General features: G+C 41.5%; 1 protein-coding gene across 1 annotated transcript in view; it reads left to right on the forward strand.

Moving 5' to 3' along the window:
- Positions 1 to 18,709, forward strand: part of LOC137617365 (TIP41-like protein) — a 29,108-nt gene extending 10,399 nt beyond the window's left edge. The window contains exons 2-6 of the mRNA XM_068347384.1: positions 1,565 to 1,725; positions 4,265 to 4,444; positions 5,861 to 6,080; positions 6,826 to 6,984; positions 15,519 to 18,709. Of these exons, the coding sequence (XP_068203485.1) occupies positions 1,565 to 1,725; positions 4,265 to 4,444; positions 5,861 to 6,080; positions 6,826 to 6,984; positions 15,519 to 15,614 (816 nt within the window). The 3' untranslated portion in view covers positions 15,615 to 18,709. The remainder of the gene's footprint in view (positions 1 to 1,564; positions 1,726 to 4,264; positions 4,445 to 5,860; positions 6,081 to 6,825; positions 6,985 to 15,518) is intronic.
- The last annotated feature ends 6,765 nt before the right edge of the window (positions 18,710 to 25,474 follow it).

Raw genomic sequence — 25,474 nt, forward strand, 5'->3', positions numbered from 1 at the left:
CTGTGGTGGCTGCACAACAGCTGGTTTAAACCTCAGGCTCCTTAATGGACAAGTAGCAGAGGGTTGAGGGCATTGTTACCCGGTTTTAGTCTGCATGAATGAAAAGGTATGCCTGGCCCTTATTCTTTTCTTCATCCTCCCCTCTCTTGGGGAAAGCAGCATCCTGGGTTCTCTGCACAGCTGACCTCAAACCTCTGCAGGTAAACCATGTTCCCTTGTGTTCCTAGTATTAAGTTAATACTGTCGCGTCCCCATACCCTGACGAGGTGGTATTGGGAGAGTCCTAGCCTCAAGTTTCCATCTAAAGAACTTCAGGTCAACTTCCTAGGACGAGTCACACTTCATTCCTTCACACACAACTTACGTAGACCGCAGCCCTTGCATAACAAGGTGCGAGCAAGGTGCAGGGACTCTTTATTGTTGAGTGCTGACACACTCAGATAATGAGTCCCCGGGCAAAGCCAAAAGCCAGTATGGCTGGGACTTGTTCCACCCTTCCTAAGGGTTAAGTCACCCACTTTAAATACCGTGGTTTGTATTCCAGTTACGGAACAAATGACAAATTCGTAGATAATTTGTATTTTTCCTAACTATACAAACCTTAGCTATTTAATCAAACTTGCCCGCCAGCCCTGTCCCCCATGAAGTCTTACCTCTAAGCAAAAGTGGAGCTACTAGGGTGTGTGAGGGGGGAGGGTAGCTAACTACCCTCCCTACCCCCCGCTAACTAGCGGTGGGGTAATAATCCCTCTTAAAATTTTATGGCTCGTCCTTTCAGCTACGCGAAAGTAATTACCCACTTTAAATAGCTAAGGTTTGTATAGTTAGGAAAAATACAAATTATCTACGAATTTGTCATTTTTAGCTTTACTTTAGAAGCAGGTCTTCTGAAAGCTATTTAATTTTTAAAACAACATCTTGGCTTTTATGGTTTTAATTGAATATTCTTTTATTCTTTATTTATTATAAATTATATCAGCTTCAATGACCTTAGATGTCAGGATGCCAGAAAACCTCAAATCAATCAATCAATTAGCGAAGTGTCAGGGTTTCTCCCCGTTACGTGTGCAACACATACGGGAAAACCCTGGGTCAAATACTAAGCCAGTTGGTTAGGACTTCCACCCTCCTAATGGGCGAGTCATCCCTATAGATAATGAAAAGTTTTGTATTTAGTGTCTTAACAAATGGAAGTAATTTTTATTTTTCCTAACGATACAACCCTGAAGCTATTTATACAAGTTGGACTGCCGTTACCTGTCCCATGAAAAGTCCTGCCTGCAATCAAAAGTGATTAAACAACACTGGTGTGTGTGTGTGAGCTTGGTAGCTAGCCACCACCCACGTAGGGTAGGTACAACTCTCTAGAAGTCTTACGACTAGTTTTCCAGCTTCAACGTAAGTATAATCCCTATAAATAGCTTCAGGTTTGTATCGACAGGAAAAATACAAATTACTTTAAAATTTGTGATATTGTTTGGTTTATTGTATCTGGAAGGGGTTCTCATAAAAGTTGAAATGCTGAATAAGAGTTTGATATACTGAACTCTGTTTTTCTTTCTAGATGTCTCGTCCATCTGAGATTGTCCTCCCGCCTCCTAAATATCAAGAGTATGTGTTTGGGAGTTGGACCATTAAAGCAGTTAAAAGCCACATTATGGGGTCATCTTGTGAGGCTTCTACAAAGTGTGATGATTCAACAGAACAGCCGTGTAATCTCTGTCGGTAAGTTTAGCTTTGATTTATCACTCTTAATTATTAAGTACAAAGGTAATTAGTTTATGTATTTTCTTAAAGATGAGAACAAGTAATATATGCTTAGATAACATGATTCACTGTTTGTTCCGACACTAAATTCAAACCCTTTTGCTCTTTATTAGGGATATACTTTCAGTGAAGCTGGAAAACTAGCCATAAGACTTAGCAAAGTGTAACTACCCCACCGCTAGTTAGCGGGCTACCCTCGATCATACAGACTCACCGGTGTTAGCTCATCACTTTTTTCTTTTGGCTCGGCCGAGAGTGGACGTTGTCTCTCTCCACCTCCCAACTCACTTTTTTTTCTTTTGGCTCGGCCGAGAGTGGTTGTTGTCTCTCTCCACCTCCCAACTCACTTTTTTTTCTTTTGGCTCGGCCGAGAGTGGTTGTTGTCTCTCTCCACCTCCCAACTCACTTTTTTTTCTTTTGGCTCGGCCGAGAGTGGTTGTTTTCTCTCTCCACCTCCCAACGCACTTTTTTTCTTTTGCCTCGGCCGAGAGTGGTCGTTGTCTCTCTCCACCTCCCAACTCACTTTTTTTCTTTTGGCTCGGCCGAGAGTGTTCGTTGTCTCTCTCCATCTCCCAACTCACTTTTTTTCTTTTGGCTCGGCCGAGTGTGGACGTTGTCTCTCTCCACCTCCCAACTTTGTTGACTGCCATTTGAGTAATTCTGTTTTTTTATTTTTCTCTTTCCAGTTGTGATTGTTTCCTTTTGCCATTGCTATGCGTACTTGCACAGGACCTGGGGGTGCTCTAACGGCACCTTCATGTCCTTGGTTGAGACCGTCCCTCGCTCATTACGTCCACCCTCAAGTGTATTGATGGAAATGAACCACCTTAATTCATTGTACCCAACATTAATAGAAATTCTTGAATGGCTCTATCTACTCGGAAATAGAGGTAAGAATAGTAAATTTTGTTGGGTTCCTGCTCATGTCGATATAAAGGGAAATGAGGAAGCGGACTCCCCGGCAAAAGAGGCAGTTCATAGGTGTATAAGAAATAACTTTACAGTACCTGTAAAAGATATGCACCCCATAATTCAGTCTGTACTTACAGAAACACGATATTTCGGTTGGGAGTTGGAAAATCAGTAAATGAGTGAAATTGTTGAGGTATCATGCCCAGGGGTATATTTTGACATGCAAAGGTCAAGAGAAGTGGTTTTGTGTTGAATGAGAATTGGTCGCACTAGATTGACGCAGAGCTTTTTGATGAGTGGAGAACATCAGCCATTCTATGAAAATTGCTTGGTACCATCGACTGTGAAGCATATATTAACCGAGTGTCCAGGTTACTTGACCGAGAGATTGTGTTATTTTCCTATCTGCACGGATAGCAGTGGCATTTACATGCTATCTAAAATTTTGGGACCTGAATGCAATGTGGATTGCCTTTTTAAGTTTCTTGTGGAGACTAATTTATTTAATAAGATTTAATCATGATTTGAAATAGGAAATGGATAATAATAGTTAATTAGATTTGTTGGGATCAATGACCATTGCTGTTACAATGCTAGATGATATCTAATAATCAATCAATCATTACAATGGGTAGTGTAATGTAGCCTGGCAAACCCATAATCCTAAAATGGCTTTCATGTAGCTACATTAGCAAACCCATTATCTGCCAGGTGTACTACACAGAGGAATCCAGCTCAAGTACAACCCTTTTAATGGCCAGGGCCGTTGAACTTGCTGGTTCTCCTTCTGGGATTTATAAGGTGTAAGGACCCCTTACTCTCTTAAGCATTCAAAAGGCTCGAGTTTTGAGTTCTGGTGTTAAGTTCCCAGCCAGTTGGAAAGGATACTTCCTCCTGCCTAAGGATGAGTCTCCTATGTAAATGACAATGGTTTGTATACATATAGGAACAAATCACAAATGTTTAAAGTAATTTCAATTTTTCCTAACTATATAAACCTGATTCCTTTACTCAATCTTTCCTGCCATCACCAGCCCCTAAAACATCCCAGGCTTCCTTCTAAGTGAGTTGACAGTGAGCGGGAGGGGGCGGGCAGTCACCTGCCTGCTACTTGTCGGTTGTATACACCTCTTTATGATTTTAACGGCTGTGTTCCAGCTTCGCTATTATCTATTCTCCTATAGTCAATTTATTTTAGCGAGGTAGGTTTGCACCAACTCGCAGGGGTGCCCTTTTAGCTCGGAAAAGTGTCTTAATAGCTGATTGGCTGGAACTATTTTTGTCCGAATATCATCATTGTTTTCAAATAATTACCCAGTAATGTGAATCGAAACTCATCTACTAATTTAAATTTCTCCCTTATATATAGGTTTTGTCAATAAATAATGATAACAAATAAATATATAAAGTATTGTAATGGCAAATATAAATGGTTTGTATATTTGAAACATGAAAGAGTAATTTTTTTAGATGAATTCTGTTATATTTTTTTTTTCTTTGAGCAATTCCAGAAGGAGACATTCTTTATGCCAGTTTTCAAACTTTAATATGCAATGGAAGTTATTTCGATTTTGATGTTTTTCAGATATGAAAGAGAATTGAGACTGCCAAACCTTCCGGATATGGTCTTTGCAAATAATTTGCTTCAGATAACTCATCGATCAGGTGGCTCAATATCGTTCAATTGCCTGGATGCGCTGAAGTGTGTAAATGTTCGAGAGGACGCAATACAAGTTGCACATTCAGAAGCCTGGAAAGAAGCAAGGTTAGCAAAGTGTACCACTTGATATAAAGTTTTTTTAACCTCTAGGATAAATATTTACATGAGAAGAAACAGAAGTGATTGTCTTCTATCTATTATAGAGACAGTTGACAGTCTTTCACTGTCTCCCTTATTAACCCTTTTACCCCCGGGGTACTTGGAAATTTCCAACCCTTAACCCCCAAGAGGTTATTTTTCTCCCAGCACATTTTGCAGTATATATTTTTTAAATTGCTCTAACAGCCTTAATTTTTGTCATAGAGAGGTCAGGTTGGTCTCATTCTCTTGGAAAATGCCTGATTTTTCTCAAAAAATTATCAAAAAATATGAAAAACTAATTTTTATAGCATTTTTTTGCAAGGACGTACCGGTACATTCATGGGGGTAAAGGGATGAGTTTTGTGAAACGTACCAGTACGTCCTTTGGGGGTTAAAGGGTTAAGCAGTACTGTACATGCATCTAACCTTTTCCTCACAAATTCATTTTCACATGGTTTCAGATACGTATTCATGAAGGTTTAGCCTTATTTATCCCTTGACTAATGAATCATAATTATTTTGATACATTTTGTGTCTGAACTCTCATGCCAAAAATCTTTCAGACTGTGAGTCTCATTTTGAGCTTAATTATTTTGGCAGATGGTTTCACATATCCAACAAATACTGGTTTGCTTTTTCAAGGTTACATATTATTATTACAGTTATGGTACAATTGAATGTCAATAGTCATATTGTGCATGCAGCTTATACCATTTATAATGCCTATACTCCTTGCGCCTAACCTACTCCACTGTTTGGTACCCTTGACAGTGAGGCATTTGTTGACCAAATGTCCCACTTATAGCACGTTAAGAATTAGATATCTCTTAGAGGCTTGAGGTGAGGATGGCCTGTTCATCCTTGCCAAGATTCTTTGACAGGATGTGCTGTACTATACCAGCATACCAGCGGTATTTTTATATTTATTTCCGAAGGAGGGCTTCTGAAATCTATTTAGATTTTATAAGGACATCTTTGCTTTTATGGTTTTAAATTTAATACTCTTTTATACTTAACTTATAAAAAAAACAATATCAACAAAAATCTTCTATTTGAGAAATTGCTTTTTAATGATAGTTCTTATGAAGAATGAGTTACTAAATTTATGCAATATAATATCTTTGAATCTCTTCTGAGTTACTGAATTTGTGCAGTTCTCTTAATCTTTTCTGAAGTACTGTAAAAGATAGAAAAGTAAAGTTTTGGAAAGAAGTGGGGGCTATATCCTCTCATACGCCCATATATTTGATTCCCTCTTCTAGGCTTTACAAGAAAATCTGGGGAGACTACAAAACACCACCATTGAAAAAGATTTTTTTGTTGTCATAATCCTGTTTCTATCAAATTTTTCTCCTGGAACCACTTTATTTCATATTTCAGAGCCGACTGCGAGTATGCAACAAAAGTTGTGAAGCCATACGACTGGACTTACTCGACAAACTTTAGTGGAACGGTTTCTGGTTTAAAAGTAAGCGACTGTACAGAAAGAATAGATCTCCAGAAACTAAAAATACCAGAAGAAATTGTATTTTATGACGAAGTTTTTTTATATGAAGATGAGTTGGATGATAATGGTAGCACCAGATGTGTTGTTAAAGTGGTAAGCTTGAAAGAGTTTTTATAGTGTATACATGATGAATAATCATTGCTTAATACAGGTAATTTTGTGGCTAGTGGTATTTTAATGTTTTTTAGACCATATATTTTTTATATTGCTGCATACTAATTGCTAGTTATACATAGTATCCACTATTTTTAACACTAACTAGAGGGGCACTCAGTAGAGAACATACTTCTGCCACGGCAGCTTATTTCTTGAGGTTAGGGTTAATGCGGTCAACCTTTTGTTCGACCTTGACCTAGGATTTTTAGAATTGAATTACTTCCATATCTCAAAATAACAATTAAACCCTGAAAGTTTCACTACTCCACCCATAAAATTATAGTTAGGAAGTTGTTCAGAAATGAAACAAACAGAAAAAGGGCATTCATCAGGTGAAAACATACCTCCTCTCTAACTTCATTGGCAGATATAAAAATAAAAAAATTTTTCCTGTTAAGTTGCAATTCATTCATTCCGGTACCTTCATATCAAATAAACTCTTACACGAGTACCCCAGTTCATTCTTGCTCTGTGTCTACTTGCATTTATGCATTCAACCAATGAAGCCTCATAAAGTACTTAGCTTTACTATCTTAATTTTTGATACTGCCTTTATTCTGTACTAGTATTATGATAAGGAATAGATAGATTTGTTAAAGTATGGTTTATATTCTTTGAAATATAAAATTCACAATACCATTGCATATGCTTTTAGTCTCATTTTATATTTATAAATCTTCAGAGAGTGATGCCAAGTGGTTTCTTTGTGGTCTTCCGTCACTACCTACGTGTCGATCATGTCATCGTTCGTGTTAACGACACAAGATTATACAGCCCAGCGGGAGCATCTTACATAATAAGAGAAACATCTTCAAGAGAATCCCCAATCTCAAAGTTGAATGTAAGCTGCGTGTTAGTTATTAGTTATTGTTCATATGTAAGGTTTTGCAGTGGCTGTTCTTTTGGGAAGTCAGAATTTGCACAGTTGAAAGAATGGGTAAGTCATTTGTCTGTGATGGATGAGTACAGTCTTAGTAATTTTGCTAATGATTAAAGGTTGAAGATGATTCTATTTACTACTGACGTTATGATTTAGCAGTAGTGAAATGCTATAGCCAGTGCCCGTAGACCTCAGCCCTGGACTCCCTCCCAGCCGTCATTTCTCTAGTGCCTCTTGTGTTCCCATGCCGGTCCACCATGGGATACAGTTTTATATTAAAGAATGATACTCTATCCCAGAGTTAACATAAGACTCGAGCATAAGTCTTAGTTTGATGAGATCACACTAATGAAGGAGAAATATTTCAGAATTAGATCCTCTTTTTCTTTAGACAAAACCTCTGTGCTGTTAATTTTACAATCCAAAAAAAATCAATATTCTCTAGAAAAGGTAGAAGTTTTATTGACCAGTTTTTCATTTTAAGACTTGTTGTACAGCAATGTGTAGAATATAGAAATCCACTTTTGATGGCATTTGTGGACTGAAAAAGCCTTTGATATTGTGCACCGGCTAATTTTCTGGAGAGTCTTGCGTTATGGAGTTCCTCTCATATGTAAATTTCAGTAAGTCTGTTCATAAGTATAGCAAGTGCAAAGTTAATGGCAGTGCAGCCCTATCAAATTAATTTCCTGTGAACAGTGGAGTACTCTAAGGGAATGTGTTGTCACCTATGTTATTAATCCTCCTCATGGATTTGATTTTGTAATGCATAGAACAGGTGGGGATGGTGGAGAAGGATTGGGCTAGATTGTTAACAGTAAAGTAGCTGACTTAGAGTATGCTGATGATGATTCCATTATTAGCAGAACACACAGGATTTGCAATGGTTGCTTACCAGAATATATGAAATATCACAGGACCGAAAGTATGCTGATGATGCTGTCCTTTTTAGCAAAATGCCCAAGGACTTGCAAAGCTTTCTTGCCAGATTTGATGAAATATCACATGAGGTTGGGCTGAAGATAAATAGAAGAAAGACAGAGATGATGAGAACAGAGTATGCAATGGAAGATGAAATATCATTGGAATTGGAAAGGATTAATGAGATAGCATCATTTAAATATTTAGGAATTATTATAGTATCTCTAATACAGGGTCTTTAGAATTTGAATTTAATGAAAGATTAAGAAAAGCAAATCAGATAATGGGTAGGTTAAGTAAAATTTGGAAATCGAATTGCCTGAAATTATATATAAAAATCAGGCCATATATCAGTTTAGTGAGATTGGTGTTACTGTACGGACATGAGTCATGGTATGACAAAGAAACAATATCCAACAGATTTTGTAGATTTGAAAACAAAGCTTTCAGAAGAATAATGGGAGTTAAATTGCAAGACAGGATTAGAAATGAAATTATGAGAAAGATTACTATAGTGCCATATGTGGATGAGATCATGGTAAGGGGTAGATGGAGATGGTTTGGTCATGCTCTTTGCAATCCACAAGAGAGATTAGTTCACCAAACTTTTAGCTGGTCTTCACAAGGCACTAAAAGAGTAGGAAGACCCAGGATTACATGGCTGAGGACTATGAAGTAAGAGACGATGAATAGAGAAGTATTTATTTAAAAGCTCCAGTTAGAGATGATTGGCAAAATCTAACCGTGACCCTTTGTGTTAATAGGTGTAGGAGGAGATGATGATAATGATGATCTCGAAAATAAGACAAGCAGGTTCCTGACTTAGCAAAAATAAACCAAGATAGTGTTTGTTACCTCTTACAAAATCCTGGTGGAATCATGTAGAGATGTTCAATAGAACCTCCACAAGGTCAACTACAGTATATGGTTTCTCTTTTCCTTTTCTTTTGAAGCATTCATAGAGACCTCCATGTTTTGGTAGTATTTCAACGTACAATGGGTCACCAAAAGATGAAAGTAAGTCTGAAGATGTCAGACTACCTTTTACCTCTGTAACTTACGGACTTTGAGTACAGACCCATGGAGCCCTTCTTCTTAAGGTGGCTGCTCAGTAGTTATGTAATCCTCCCAACTCCTCCTTGGGACTTAGTCTGCATTGCTTCCAAGGTAATGAATTCAGCATAATCCTTAGGAATAGGTAGAATGATTGGTTCTTCTATTTCTTTCTTGTTCCTCTTGCGAGGGGATGCATGTGCCGCATACGTTACAAGCTGGTCAGACATCTGATGCTGGTGAATTACGCAATAGAGCACCTTGTCTGCAGTCTATGTCCTCCTGTTCGTCAGCACTTTCAAGATGATCTTCCCTGCGGTTCCTGTTGGTTCCTGTTACGCGCCCTGTGCGCCCACGTTCGCCCTCGCGATCTAGAACTCCGGTTCAGGTCGGGGTCAAGGACTCTTCTTCTTTGCGCAGGCTTCCACGCGTAGCCTTCTGCTCGTCAGCGATCATCAGCTCGTCAGCGATCATCAGCTCGCCAGCGATCATCAGCTCGCCAGCGATCATCAGCTCGTCAGCGATCATCAGCCCGCCAGCGATCATCAGCTCGCCAGCGATCTCCGGATTGCCCACGTGTGTTACAGCTGGCACGCCAACGTTCTCCAACACTTCTGAAGGAACATGGTTCGCCAGCTACTAGCTCACCTGCGCATGCTGATCGCCATCGCGCGACCCTCAACTGCGGATGCTGATCGCCATCGCGCGACCCTCAACTGCGGATGCTGATCGCCATCGCGCGACCCTCAACTGCGGATGCTGATCGCCATCGCGCGACCCTCAACTGCGGATGCTGATCGCCATCGCGCGACCCTCACCTGCGGATGCTGATCGCCATCGCGCGACCCTCAACTGCGGATGCTGATCGCCATCGCACGACCCTCAACTGCGGATGCTGATCCCCATCGCGCGACCGCACACCTGCGGATGCTGATCACCATCGCTCAACCCTGCGCATGCTGATCACCATCGCGCGACCCTCAACTGCGTATGCTGTTCGCCATCACGCGATCGCCCACCTGCAGATGCTGTTCGCCAACCTGCGCATGCTGATCGCCATCGCGCGACCCTGGCATGCTGATCACCATCATGCGAATGCTGATCGCCATCGCGCGACCCTGGCATGCTGATCACCATCATGCGACCCTGCGCATACTGATCACCATCGCGCGACCCGGCGCATGCTGATCACTGCTCGCGATCGCTCACCTTCGCATACTGCTCGCCAACGCACGATCGCTCACCTGCGCATACTGCTCGACCATCTCGTCTTCATAACACAACGCGCCATCGCCAACCTGCGCGTTAGCGCTCACCAGCTCACCACCGATCGCTTGTTGATCCATATCGCCAGCGGTCCTCCTCGCCCACGCGGCAGCGCGTTTCCTCGCCATCGCGCTAACGCTTGCGTTCGCCGCCTCGGACTCGCTCTCATCCACCTGCCCACCCGCGCGACCGCTCGCCCGTGCAACCCGCCCGCGCGACCGCCCGCCCGTGCAACCCGCCCGCGCGACCGCTCGCCAGTGCAACCGCTCGCCCGTGCAACCGCGCGACCGCTCGCCCGTGCAACCGCGCGACCGCTCGCCCGTGCAACCGCGCGACCGCTCGCCCGTGCAACCGCGCGACCACTCGCCTGCCCGCCCACACGCCCACGTGCCTGCACGTCTACGCTCATGCTCTCCAATGTTCGCCCACGCGCGAACCAACGGTTTTTTTCCATCGCGCAGACGGATGGTGTTCCGTCGCGCGAACCTACAGTGTTTCTTCGCACGAATGTCGGCTTATTTCTTGCAGTATCCATTGCTCGTCTATGGGTTATCGCTCGCCGACCACCAGGAATTCCCGTCGCGCGAGCTCCAGGGCAATTGCGACCACGATTCCCAATGGGGTTTTCGCAGCATGACCAGCCTGGCGAGTTCTTCTGGAGCGTATTTCCAGAACACTGCCTCACCCCGTAAACACAGAGCATGGCACTTGCAAGAATAGGAGAAACTTAAGGGAGATCTGAGCAACACTCCTCTATTCCTGAACCTGGGTTAGCCCTTCCCCGTCATTCCCTGGAAGGATTTTTGGCGGGGGGGCTTTCCGTTTGAGATTTCTCCATCGGACAAGGGGTGACTGCTTACCTCTTCCTCTGGGAGCTTACCAGGTTTTTTCCCTCCTCGGTTACGGCCCGAGGTTTGGTTCAAGGAAGCTACAGGAAGATCAAGGGTACTTTCCTCCTCTCGAGCTCAGGCACCTTGGCCTTTCGTCGTTAAGTATCTAACTTGCGGACAAGCTCGATGTTGTACCATCTGGACGCGCTGACTGAGGGCTTCCTTCAGGTGTCTCATCTGTGGAGGTCGACGACCTCAGACACCCTTCCATCCTTGAGAAGAGTTTGTTTGTGCCCAAGGACAGAGACTTAGACAGCTGCTGTGCGGAGTAAATCGACTTCCGGTTTCACTCCTCCAAGGCGCTTTCTTCCAGACTCTGCAGGGCTCCAGCGCCCTTTTCTTTCAACCACGTCGGCCTAAGTTATCGGCTACGACAACTGGAACAAGGTGTCCAATTGCAGTTTCCTCCTGTCAGGAACAGATGGCACGGGAGACTCCCCCGGGGGGGCATAGTCCTAAAAGGAGTTCACGAACTCTAGGATTGCAGGTTTTTCGCTGGGAGGATGCTTAAGGTTACTCATCCGAATGACAGCTTCCCGATGCCCATTCCCGCACAATCTCTGTGAGTAGCCAAGGATATCGCCCCTGCCGTCTCTGTCAGCGAATTCAGTGTCTCTGAACCTCTATGCCATAGCGTCAGCAGAGTTGCCCGGTTGGGCAGAATGATCCATACCTTAGGCGAAGGTCTTCCTTAGGATCATCGACGGCTTCACCCCCGGCCCCCTCAGTCGATCCTTTCTTGTAAGGAAGGATCTGAGAGGGGATGTCCATAGTCGACCTCTCAGCCCTGATCAAGTTTGTCGAACAAACTTCGGCCAGCGTAGACCAGCAGAATCGATCAGACTGGTAACGAGGCGACAGGACTCCTTAAACCCTGGATCGGAAGGACGGGTACTTTCAGTTTCCATTCCATCCATCTTCCAGGGTGCTCGTCGAATTCAGCCTAGACTGCAAGTATTCCTGCTTATGATGCAGTGTGGCTATCCCGCCGTGGCATAGCAGGTTTGTTTCCCCAGAGAACTCTCCCTGCCTTCCTCTTGGCCGCTCAGGTGTAGGCTTCCGCCTCCTCTGCTGTTTGGAGGGCTGGTCAACTCCGGTAGGCTCGGGTTTCGACCTTCTTCAGCGCCGGGACAAGCTTCCGGATGCTTACCATGAGTGTGGGCTCATGGTATTTTGCTTGGAGCCTTCTCTTCCTCTGCCTCAACATCTGGAGTATCTGGCCATGATATTGAGTCAACCGCCTTACCACATTGGAAACCCCGCTTCTCGTCCGTCCAGCGAGGTTAAGCAACGTCGGTACTTGGATGGGTGACCACCTGGGGACGCCAGATTCTGTTACCACATCCTCCGAGCCTTCCTTTCGGTTGACTGTGGCAAGACTGAGGAGAGTAGCAGTACCTGTTCTCAGTCAAGCAGAGCTTTCAGCCCTACCTTGGAACGTTTCCTAGTTCTTCTTTCCTCATTGACCCGTCTATAGTCCGAACGGTCGCCTCAGGATAAGTTCCATGTGGGGCGATCCAAGTTCCGGTGGCTTCAGGCAATGTTTAACCGGACTCCCTGGCCCTATGGGACCAGCGGAACTATTAGACCTGCAATGGGTGTTGACCTATGGAGCCTCTTGATGGTAGTGGATATTCTCGTCCTTTCCCCACATTCTTGATGCGGTTCTCGGACTCGTCAAAGGAAAGGGGGGGGGGGGGGGCATGTTCCGGTCCAGGCCTATGGTCAAGACCTGAAGGATACCTCTCCATCATTCAGGCAGGCTTAGGGGCCTTAGTCTGGCCCCTCTTCAGATCCTACAGCTCCTGCCGAGTCGCCCCGTTGCGCGTCGACTTCATTCTAACCAGCAGGGGACGCATTTTCACACCTTCACATCTTGCAGTAGAGATACCGGGATGATTGAGATTCTTTCAATACCACCATCGGCTCTCTCATTCCAGGCAGGGGAATGTTTCTCTCAGACTATCCGAGCAGAGCCTCATAGAGAGAGTGTACCTAGGGGTCTTTGACCTTGGGTAACCAGCAAGTGCTGGTCTGGGGGACCTGATCGCGACAGCTTGGAACCTCAAGCTTCCGCTAGTCTTCCCCCCAGTCTCAGACCCCGAGACTCTGGCAAGATGCATTCCGGTGATGGTGGGACAACTTCGACGCCTGCGTCTTCCCTCCTTTTTGTCTGCGGACAATGGGTCTCAACAAGACCAGGTTGTCTGTCAACCTTTCAATGGGAGAGCTCCACTGGGACTATGCGCAGAACGGTTTCTGGACCCTCTGCTTCCCCTGACGGAACTCCCGGGAGAGCTTCTCCCACGGCGCAGACTACTCAAGCAACCACACTGCGACATCTCTCCCGAACCGGGGCGTCGCTTCGGCTTCATGCCTGGAGACACTACGCTTCCTCCTCTAGAAGAGACAACCCGCTACAGTCGCGGTACGGAGGTCGCGTCATCTGCGATAGTCATTCACAGGGGTCTCCCAGGCAAAGTGAAGAGTCTAAGGTGGTTGGTGCCGTGGGAGATATACCTCTTCCCTTGAGGCCTCTTCTCCAGCAATAATGGTCTTATTGCCTTTCGGCGGGAGGAAACTCCTTTCCGCTCTCGGCAATGAAGCCTGTCGCTCAGCCTTTCCCTGACCTTCAGGCTTAAAGGAATAACTTTTTCCTGCCCGCTGGATCTATCCTCGCTCATGCGAAGCTACGATTGTCCCTGCCCTAGTCGGAGGAAGACCTCCAACTTGGAGCATGGCTCGGACTTTTAGTCCTTTAAGAGATCTTCTCAAGACCCTTTTACGACAGGCCTCGGATTGTATTCCGCCTTGGGTCTTCTGCTCACTCTGGCCACGGCCAGTGTGTAAGCAATCTTCTTGGTCTCTTACTACTCCCCCCTTTCTAAGGAAGAGGGGAAGGCAACATTCAGGCTCGCTCCTGAGTTGTTGGCTAGACTCAGAATCTGAGGGTCCCGGCCCTTCGGTCCGATTCATTCAAGATTTCGAGTCTCCATTCTGTGTCTGATGTCCCAAGACCTTCTCTTTCTTGCCAGTAAGGAATCGAGAGGTTAGCGCTGGGAACAGCTGCAGTTTGTCCTCAGTTGCAGCCGATTTGGGAACACAAGGAGGACATGGGGGGAGAGTCACCAGTATACCTCTTCAGCCCGGACTCAAGGACATTCATCTCGACCTGTCTTCAGACCCTCCCCCGTCACGTCGCCCTACAGCACGATGTTGGATACATCGCAACGTCCCTCGCCTTCGAGTAATACTACTCTGTGACGCAGGTGCTACAAGCTGGAGTCTGGAAGCGTCTGATGACCTTCGCAGCCCGCTTCCTGCAGGGCGTGACCCACAGGAGTCTCGATACGTTTTCTATCGCTCTGTGGTGGCTACACAACAGCTGGTCTAACCTCAGGCTCCTTTTTGGACAGGTAGCAGAAGGTTGAGGGCATTGTTATCAGGTTTTAGTCTGCATGAACGAAAGAAGTATGTCTGGCCCTTACTTCTTTCTTCATCATCCCCTCTACGGGGAAGCAGCATCCTGGTCTCTGCATAGCTGACCTCGAACCTCTGCAGGTAAACCATGCTTCCTTGTGTTCCGAGTATTGAGTCAATACTGTCGCGTCCCCCATACCCTGACAAGGTGGTATTGGGAACGTCCTAACCCAGAGTTCTTCCTTCACACACAAGCTTACGTAGGCCACATGGTTCCTTGCGGAGCAAGGAACTTGTGAGGTGCAGGGACTCCTTTTCTCGAGTGCGACTCACTCGGATTCTGAGTCCCCGGGTAAAGCCAAAGCCAGTATGGCTGGGGACTTTCCACCCTTCCTAAGGGATAAGTCACCCTTTGTAAATAGCGTGGTTTGTATTTCGGTTACGGAACAAATGACAAATTCGAAGATAATTTGTATTTTTCCTAACCATACAAACCTTAGCTATTTACACATATTTGCCCGCCAGCCCTGTCCCCCAAGACAAGTCCTACCTCTAAGTGAAAGTGAGTATTCACCTGTGTGTGAGGGGGAGGAGGGGTAGCTAGCTACCACTCCCCTACCCCCCCGCTAACTAGCGCGGGGGTAATACACCCTCGTTAAATTCTAATGGCTCGCCATTTCAGCTACGCTAAAAGTAATACCCTTTGTAAATAGCTAAGGTTTGTATGGTTAGGAAAAATACAAATTATCTTCGAATTTGTCATATTTGTCCTAATAGAGCTAAAAAAAAAAAGGATAGGGTAGGGATTAATTGATAGGTAAGTTTCTTCGGAAAGGGCTTGCATCCCTACCTTATAATTATAACTTCTTGTTTTATTAACTGAATTACTTCTCTCAATTAAAGGCAAATCAAATTACCAGACTAATAAAGGCTTTTATTTTTCAGGTACCTCCTCCTGTTTATAAGAACCCTGATCAGGTGTGGCAGCATCTACCTGTAGTTAGTGAGACTGTAAATAAACTGTCCCCAGAGGAGTTTTGAACTTTGGATTATTTAATGTCTTGACAAACTTGAAAGATATCATTCCATAGTTTTCTTTTTTTTGAAGTGATCAGGGTATTGTACAGTATTGCATTGGTTTTAGATTTGGACGCATTGGTTCCGAGAGCCGGTTTTATATTTACCAGACTCCTTGCATTAGCAAGGTTATTGAGGACTGCAAAAGTTATAGTGGTATATAACATTGAGTAGGCTATTTAGAGAAGTTCAGGGAATTTTAAATGAAAGAGGGAGATAGATGATAAGAGGCTTAATAGAAGACCTCTTTAGGGTTGAGATGAGACGAGAGGATGTATTTATTATGAATTATGTACTGTACTTGGGTGGCAGATTTGATATCAGCATCATCATCATCAGGTACGGGGTGTTCGATGTCGAACGGCCGTGGCCCTCTGCACAAAACTTCTCCATTCATTCCGGTCTTGAGCCTTCCTTTCCAACTCCACCATCGTTAGCCCGCACATCTCCTTGATATTGTCACTCAATCTAGTTTTAGGCCTTCCTCTCATTCTTGTACCATAGACTGATCCAATTAGTAGCGTTCTTTCCAGAGTATTGTGTTTCCGAACCTGGTGTCCAATAAAAGTTAGTTTTCTTGATATCAGCAGTGGCAATTAATAGGGTGCACGTGGGAAGATTTAAGGATGTGGTGTTCGATTGGCCGTTTTGAGCAGCTTGGATTCCTGACTTGAAATATGAAAAAAGGTGTAATGACTATTTGTTGTATTTATTTATGTATGGGCAGGGTGGGAGAAAGCTGAGAACTAGGGAGCATGTTTCTTAGATAAGAGAATCAGAAGTGAATAAAATTTGTAGTAACTTTTTTGAGTTTTTCATACTGCAATGCTATTAGTTTGTTTAACGTGGTAATTTTTAGACTCATGAAGGCTGTCCAATTAATTTGTTCTTATTGACTGAAGAATGAAGTGAGATTAATCTAATTTACTGTGATAGGTAAAAGGAGATGAAGGGGAATTTATTAAAAGTAATATGTAGAAAGGTTTTTGCCAGTTTGAAGATGTGCTTCAAAGAACCTTATTACATTGTCCAGAATGCCATGTAAGGCACACTGTTACCAGTACCACTTTGATGGAGTCTAAGGATAATATATAATTGACTTGATGAAGAGAAGCTGCAATGACTGATGAGGAAAGTTTATTATCATTTGTTAAGTAAAGTTTGACAGACTTTCTATTAATGTGTACAAATTCAGAAGCTAGAAATGATAATTCTTGTCAGAGACAGAATTAAGCAATGAGTAATTTAAGAAGCTTCATCAAGATATTGTCTTGTATGTGTGAATGGGTGAGAGTTGAGGCAATCAGAATTAAATGATAGCAAATTAGTTTTGAAGTGTTGATTTTGAACTAAAAAAAAATTTAAAGACACTTGTAGTTATTAGACATGTGTATTCATGTAGATGCCATTTAATTTTTTCACGAAAAATAAGCTTTGCTGGTTGAGGCAGAGATCAAGCTTCTTGTTAAATTTGTTAAGAGTGGTTGTTGCTTCTGTGGGTGCCATCATTGCCTGTAGGGTAAGGTCCCTCTTATCACTTACAGTGCTGTATTTCATTTGATTTGAAGTTCATGAGATCACTGATAGCTGTACTAGCAACAACACTTAATCTTCCACCTTTCTCACTTTTTGTTTATTTTTCATATTCTGGATAATAATTGAAATTTACTGTATCCGGTGATTTTGTTATTTCTGAATTGGAAACAAACGGTACTGGTAAATCCCTTAATTTATTCTCACGATACCAGTGGGTTGAAATGTCATTTCAAAGTTTTCTTAAATACAATTTATAGTAAAGTCATGTCTCGCGTCGTTAATTGGTTCAAAGACTTACTACATACATACATACATATACCAAGGCACTTCCTCCAATTTTGGGGGGTAGCCGACATCAAACAAATGAAACAAAAAAGGGGACCTCTCCTCTCTACTTTCCTCCCAGCTTGACAAGAGACTCAACCGAGTTCGGCTGGTACTGATACTGGTACTAGAAATACTTAACACAACCCATCTTCAGAAAACTAACTAGATACTTAATAGACCCCATAAGCAACTCGAGATAATCACCAATACAGTGTCTCTATTCTTGCTTCCTTTCATCCGTTTTCCTGTGCAACCTCTTATAGCTTTTATTGTACCTGGATGCTAAATGACCATCTAAGCCCCAGCACTTATCTCATGGCCCAATTCACAAATCCATGAATACAAAATATAATGCCATTTGGTGTTTAAACTTTTTATTGTCGTTCCAATAAATTTATACATTTTCTTTAGAGAAAAGGTAAGGAAACCAAATTAGCATTTATTTTTCTTATTACAGTATTTCTTAACAAAAAAGCAACATAAAGTCCAGAGACTTCTTAAAATGACTTGACAATGAGGTATTAATGTACAATATTTATTTAAGTGCTATTCTTTTTCTTTTTACCCTTTTCATAATAAGATTTGAGCATCATTTCCCTATCATGTTTCATCATTATTTCTTTGACTATTGTGACATTGATTAATATTTAAATATACATAGATTTGTTAGATTTTTCTTGCACATGTGTATTTTTACCAATTGTAGCCTCCAATGCAACGTTCTTTCCTATTGTATATTTTTTATGGTGTACAGCCATGTGTATGTCGATTTTAGTTCAAGCTGACCTTCAGATCTATGGGGGAAAGATCCATATTTTCAACAAGTCAAGTGTTTTCATTATCATTTGAGTGCAATATGTATATAATGAAATACCTTGCCCATTTTATTGTACAGCTTTTAATATGTGGGTCATTTCATTATGGAAAACTGGAGGAAATGATTATGGTACTGTATTATAATTTGTGCATGCACTTCATTTTTATGATTGGATAAATTAAAGGAATTGCTAATGTTTGATACACTATAAACTACTTAAAGTCAGGACATTAATGTGTTCAGTCTGGTTCCATGAAATCTTCATGTTTAGGTAAAAGGTAAGGAGGGTTCAGATCAGGAATATATAGAGAAATCCATCACATAGTAGCTGGAAATGCTTCCTCCTTAGTTAAGAAAAAGTCATCGGTTTCCCTTAAATGTCTCGGACGTCCTGAAACGAACTAATTTGACGAAGTTTGAGATACACCTTAAAACAACGGAAAGACCATTCAAACAACACGCTTATCAACTGTCGCTGTCTCACCGAGAAGTCAAGTATTGACGTATATTTCTTATTATAGAGTGGTGCCTCGGTTTACAAATTTGATATGTTCATGGATCGAGTTCATAACTCAAAATCCTTGTAAACCATAGCAATTTTCCCCATAACAAGTAAGGGAAGTTCACTTGATGTATTACACACGTTCATAAATACATAAACCCTATATGCACTCATTTTGAAGTTTTAGAATGTTATTCAAAGAACAAATAATAAAACATAACATAAATGAATACAAGATAAGAATTCACAATAAAGAACAGAAATATATTGTCAAATTAATTCGCACTTTACCTTTGAGGAGAGTCCTGGCTGACGTAAGGGAGATGAGAGAGGAGGAAAGAGTTACTGCTTGGAAGGAGAATATCCCTCCATGAGAAGTGGTGAAATATCAGTTCTATCTTTGAATGGTATTCACTATCACTAACGAATCTCTCAATATATGCTTTTTGGACACTGCCATCCTTTTTTTTTTACACTTAATCATTCAACTTTTACAAGGAACCTATCTAGCGATGGCTGCTTTTGTCTTTCTTTTCGCTGCTTTTGTCTTTTCTTTGGAAAGTTATAAAAGTGCGCCATTACATTGTCTGTTGCCCATATAGATTTTCTGCCCGCCTTGTCAAAGCCATATCTGGGTTACGTGTTTCTACAAAATTTCACAGGTGTCCTACATGGTATAAAGTACAGTATCACCTATTTCACCTCAAAACGAGTGGTTTTTTACTCAATCCCTCCTCCTCCTCCTCCGATGAAATCTCCACTTCTGGCTGCTGCTCCTTATGCAACTCCAACAGCCCCTCAGTTATCAGCTGCTTGCTTTCTCATCCAGAAGATCGCTAATGTCGTCCCTGTCCACCTCCAAGCCCATTGTCTTGTCTAAGGAAACAATTTCATTGTCAACAGCCTCCTGCTTGGGTTTGAATTCTTCAAAATTGTGTTCGATAACTCATTCAGGCCACAGTTTCCTCCATGCAGAATTGAGGGATCTCTTGGTGACCCCTTCCCAGGCTTTATCAATCATTTTGAGGCAGCTAATGATGTGGAAATGGTCTTTCTAAAACTCTGAGAGTGAACGTGGTCTTTTCGGTGACTTCAAAGCATTGCTGGAACATTGCCTTTATATACATCATTTTGAAATTGGATATCATCTGCTGATCCATAGGTTTGAGAATTGGAGTGGTGTATGGTGACAGGAACTTGATTCTAATGAATCTGAATTCTTCCATGAAATTGTCTTCAGTGGCTGGAGGATGGGCAGGAGCATTGTTCATAAGCAACAAGGCTTGAGGAAGGAGGTTCTTGGCCTAAAGCTACTTTTTAACCTCAGGACTAAATACCTCATTGACCCATTCAACAAACAAAATGAGGGTCACCCAAACCTTGTTGTTTGACCTCCATATGACATTCAGTTGCTTCTTGTGCACTTTATACTTTTCAAAGGCCTGTTGATTCTTCGAGTGATACACCAGATCTTTGATTTTACCATCCCTGCTGACATTAGCTTAATAGTAGGGTTAGATGGGCTTTCATGGGCTTGTGAATGGAAATTGCTTTCTGCAATAAAGAAGGTCCTCCTGGGCATCTTCTAAATCAGACCAGTCTCGCCACAGTTGAACACTTGTTTCAGCATATAAGACTTGAAATCCATGAACCTTTTACATTCGGAAATAAATGCCTCTGCTGTCTCTTGACAGTGGAGCTCACAGTCTCACCACGTTGCACAAAACTAGGAATGCCTATTCTCTTGAAGTTTTCAAATTGGACACTGCTCACTTTTAACGTTCCATTTTCTTAGTCTTCTGACAACCTGGCTAGTATTTCATAAGGTCAGCAGAAAAGACTTTGCTTTATCACAAATAATGTTCTCTGTTATTGTATCTTCTGCTAACTTCTCATTAATCCAGATAAGAAGCAAGTTCATCACGTTATCAATAACACCTGGCCGTTGTTTCATCAATGTAAGCACCCCTTTTCATAGTATCAATTGCTTTGTTTACTACTTTCTTATTCTAAATTATTAAAATTGTTGATTTATGATTTTACATTTCTGCAAGGGCTACCACATATGTACTATACCTAGATCGTGCTTTTCAATAATTTCTATTTTCACCTCTTATAGTAATTATATCCATCTTACCATATTTCTTGATCATCTTGGGAGCCATTGTCTACATGCCATACTGTATTGTTACTACTCTTAGCTTAGTGTAAACAATTCGGATTACAATTCTATACAAAACACAGTCATACATATACCAAGGCACTTCCCCCAATTTTTGGGGGGTAGCCGACATCAACAAATGAAACAAAACAAAAAAGGGGACTTCTACTCTCTACGTTCTTCCCAGCTTAACAAGGGACTCAACCGAGTTCAGCTGGTACTGCTAGGGTGCCACAGCCCACCCTCCCACATTATCCACCACTACACAGTCATAACTTTACCAAATAACACTTCCTAAGATGCTCCCAATAACGTTATATGAGGCTGGTATGAGTACTGCAGAGAGAGTGAAAGAGTTAACGTCTGAGCGTGGGGTGATGCAAGCAAGGGTGAAATAAAATGGTGTAAAAATTACATGAACATTGTGTTAGTAGAGTAGAGTACTGCACGACTTTTTTTGTGCATTGCATGCAAGACTTGTTAATACTTGTCCACAAAATAATATGCATATGGAGGGTAATTTTTCTTTATTGATACAATTCTGGTATACTGATTTCCCCATATTCTGATTTACTCGTAAACATGTGTGGCACTGTACTTGTAATAAACATACTTTGAAACATAAGACGTAAAGGTCCAAACAATACAATTTTTGACTCCATATTCAATTTTTTGTTCAAACTCGCTAACATTTGTAAGATTTGCTGCTGTATCACATAATAAAGTTAATGAACTCTTTTTTTACCATATAATACTTCTCATATTTCTAATTTTCAGTGCTATAATTTGAAGGCCTTCACAACTATTGTCCATGAAAATTTGGTACAAGAAATATAATTTTCATTATATAAATTACATGATGCATTACATTGGTGTTTTAAAGTCTGGTAACAATAGCATCATTGCATTTGTACCAGAATTCTCTCAGTTGGTGCTTGCAATAGCTGTAGCTAGTATAGTGTTCACTGTTCATATTTCCATGAGGAATGGTCAGGTTATAATGCTTTGTAAGCTTTCAGGATTAGATAAAAACTCCCTTAGATTTAGTTGGAGAGGAAATTCCACTATTTTCAGCTTTATAGTCAAGGTGATACACTAAGCAATTCAAGTGACCACTGTAGTAGTGTAGTATATGGGCCTAATCTCTGGAGACCTATTTTTGTCACATGCTCACCTATTTTAAGACAGGTGCAGTCAGTGCCTCGATCCCGATAATACTGGTAGCTCTTGAGTAAGCTCATTAACGTACAGTTACCACTGGGTGAAAAAGAAAGAGACAAAACTGTAAATGGCTCCCGGGTGTAGAATGTGTAGTGCCTATCTGCTGTCTGTGCAGTTTAGGTTCTGATTAAAGTTGGAATTAGAGAACACAAATGAACTACACTTTAAATCAAATTTGTCTCTACACACACATAAATCTTTAGTCCTTTAAAATAGGGAATGTCTTTAGCAAGGCTGCAATGGCTGTTGAAGTAATTAACGAGATAGTTAACGACAGGTATTGAACACGGGCGAGTAGCCCTGCCCACTCCCCTGTTTAAAACTCTTCATTTTGGCTTTGGCCGCAGTGAATGCAGATGTACTGTTGCATCCTATCTAAGGCTGATTAATCTTTTTTTCGTACGTTTTAGTCTGAATGGTTAATTTTGGCTGTGCTAATGGTTGAAAAAAGCAGGAATTCGTATAGAAGTTAAGGAGGGACTCGCATCAGTTTATGATTAAACGGGCAACTGTTCACAATTATCCCTTCGTGCCAAGTATAGATTGTAGCCTCCCATAAAAGTGGAGGTATTTTTGAGGAGCTGGAAAGGTAAGTCATCTCCATATTAATTTTTATAACCCTGGAAAGATTGTTTAGCACTTTGCTCTCCTCATCGAATTTTCCGTTCACTGAAGTTTTTGGATATATGCCCATGGCTTGGTAGTGGGAAGTGTGCTTCTGGAGCAAGGAGAACTCAGGGGACTTTTTTCAGGGTTGGTGGAGTATGAGGTGATCCCCGCACTCCATATACTGGAAAATTTTCCTTGCAGATCTCCTTTATGGAGGTTCTTGCACTCATTTGTAAGTACAACGAACTGGGTGTGGCGATCATAAGGTTGGCTTCAGGTAAGTCCTCCATCATTTGATCAGCGTTTTGGTGCCCCTCAAGGGTCAAGACCTCTAGAGCTGCTACGGTTAGGTCTTGCTAGTTGGCCCGGGATCAAGTTTACTATCAGGTCTTAGAATCTGAGAAGTCTCTCACTTCCAGTCAGTCCAACAAGTTTCATGTTAAGCCTGTACTGACTGATTGCCCAAACAGCTTTTACATTCATATGACTATCTGTTGGGAGGTTGTGGGAATCGCCTTCCTCTCTTTCTCATGGAACTGGCAAGGATAATATGTCCAGGGAATATAACATCCTTCTAGTTAGTTTTTATGGAACTTCCTCCCACCTGTGAATGTCTCCATATTTCAAAGGATGAAAGGTTTGTATATGCATAGGAACATACAGCATAAAATTTTTGAAAATTACAGTACTTTGTATTTTAAGTTTTTTAGATTAAATTTCCCACCTCAATGACTCTTCTCAGTCTTAGGCCTAATGTCAAAAATAGCTGTTTTGTGACAGGCGGTTGTGCAGGATTTCTTCCTCACACCACTTGTCATTAACTAATTGCAGTACCTTGTTGACAAGTTAATGGCTGTTCCAATGCCACGAAAAACATATCCTCTTTTTAAAGACTTTGTTTTGTATAGCTAAGAAAAATCTATTTTACTTCTAAACATTTTTTATTTTTCTCTGCCAGTTCTTTCATGATTTTTTATCTAGGTTTTCTCAATTTCAACCTTCCCCCTTTCCGTGACCTTTTTTTTTCTTTTAACTCTACCTAGATACTGAGACCTCAGGATCAAGAGCTGAATACCTAGTTTCTGACACTGGATTATAGTGGTCCAGAGCTCCTTTTTTAAAATCCTTGTAAGGTAGGGATTTACATATTGGTGGATTTACTTTTGTGCAGGCATTCTAAGAAATATTGGTATCCAAAGTATTGAGCATACTGTGGGCATCTTCAGAACTATCTATTACTGAATAATCATTGAGAAATTTATGTTTTGATATTTTTCCAAACAAAAGTAGGTAAATAGATGGACAGTTGGCAGTCTTGGAAGATTCCCATGAGAAGCCATTGTTGCTGTGATCCAGATGCTGGTTCTAACTAATGGGAGGTCAAAATTCTTTCCTAATAAGCATGAACAAATTATATAAACACCACACAATGTGGTACAAGTTCAGAGCAAATAAGATTAGACCATGCCGAAGGAAACCAAAAGTGTTCTCCAGATCCGTCCAACATACTTTAGTTTGCCCGTTAGCGTTGTTGGCATATTTCAGGAGATGAGAGAGCATTGTGGTATGTTATGCACATCCAGCTATGTCATCAGTGAACGCCTTTCTGAACCAGAAGGTCCAGTAACTATCAATCTTCATGTATGAGAGGATTCCTAAAAGTAAAATTTCCAATATGATTTTACACTCGGTATTTGTCTTTTTTATGGGATGGTAACTAAATAAAGAATCATTTGGACCGTTGTATAAGTTAACTTTGTGTCTACATTTATTGTGGAATATCAAGCTTTGGCCACACATCCTAACGATTTTATTGCAGAATCTCCTTTGGCAGTCATCATTCTAATTGTTTCGAAGCTCTCTTCTGAGTGAGTACAAAATTTTTAGTAAAACTGCTAGTAGTTTTTTTTTCATAAGCCAACACTTTAATGGCCATGTGAAGTACAGTACATATATTGATAATGATAGGAAATGGAATAGAATTTTATTTATAATAATTTAAATTATTACTTTCGAAGATGAGGAAATACTCTTTAAGGTAGGATTCGTTTATAAGTGCACACTTATTAGTATGAAATATAGTAGATTGAATATTTCGGAAAGAAAATTTCGTGTCTTCATAACCATAAGTCTAAGATTATTAATATCTGTGATTTAAATTGGTGTTGCTTGATTAAAGTCAAGCTTATTGAAGTGTGATAATTTTTGACATTTGTCGGCATAAGTAATTCATTTGTTATACAAGTATATAACTTAGGAAAAATAAACTAAATGGAATGAAGTAGTAATTTTCATTTCTCCTTTGCAAAGTTTGGACATCAAAGCATCCGGTAAGCTATATACAGTGGTACTGTATACCTAAAGTGCTTGGCGAAGTGATATTATTATTTATGATAATCTAATCTAGAATTAGTTATGAACATGGTACCTTTTTATGTGAAACCTAGTGTCCAGGAAAAAATACCAATCCCACAAAGTTTTATATGAAATATTGTTATAGAAGGTCCTTAACTTTGAGAGCCTCACCAGCTTAGCTGATTGTACTAGTTCAAGTAGCCTCATTATCTTGTTAGCTTGTTGGCTTAAATTAATCTGGCCTTGAGTCAGTGTGTATCTTAGCCCAAAAGCATCATATAAATTAAGTAAGGTGT

This window comes from Palaemon carinicauda, chromosome 23 (assembly GCF_036898095.1).
Source record: "Palaemon carinicauda isolate YSFRI2023 chromosome 23, ASM3689809v2, whole genome shotgun sequence".
NCBI classification, from domain to species: domain Eukaryota; kingdom Metazoa; phylum Arthropoda; class Malacostraca; order Decapoda; family Palaemonidae; genus Palaemon; species Palaemon carinicauda.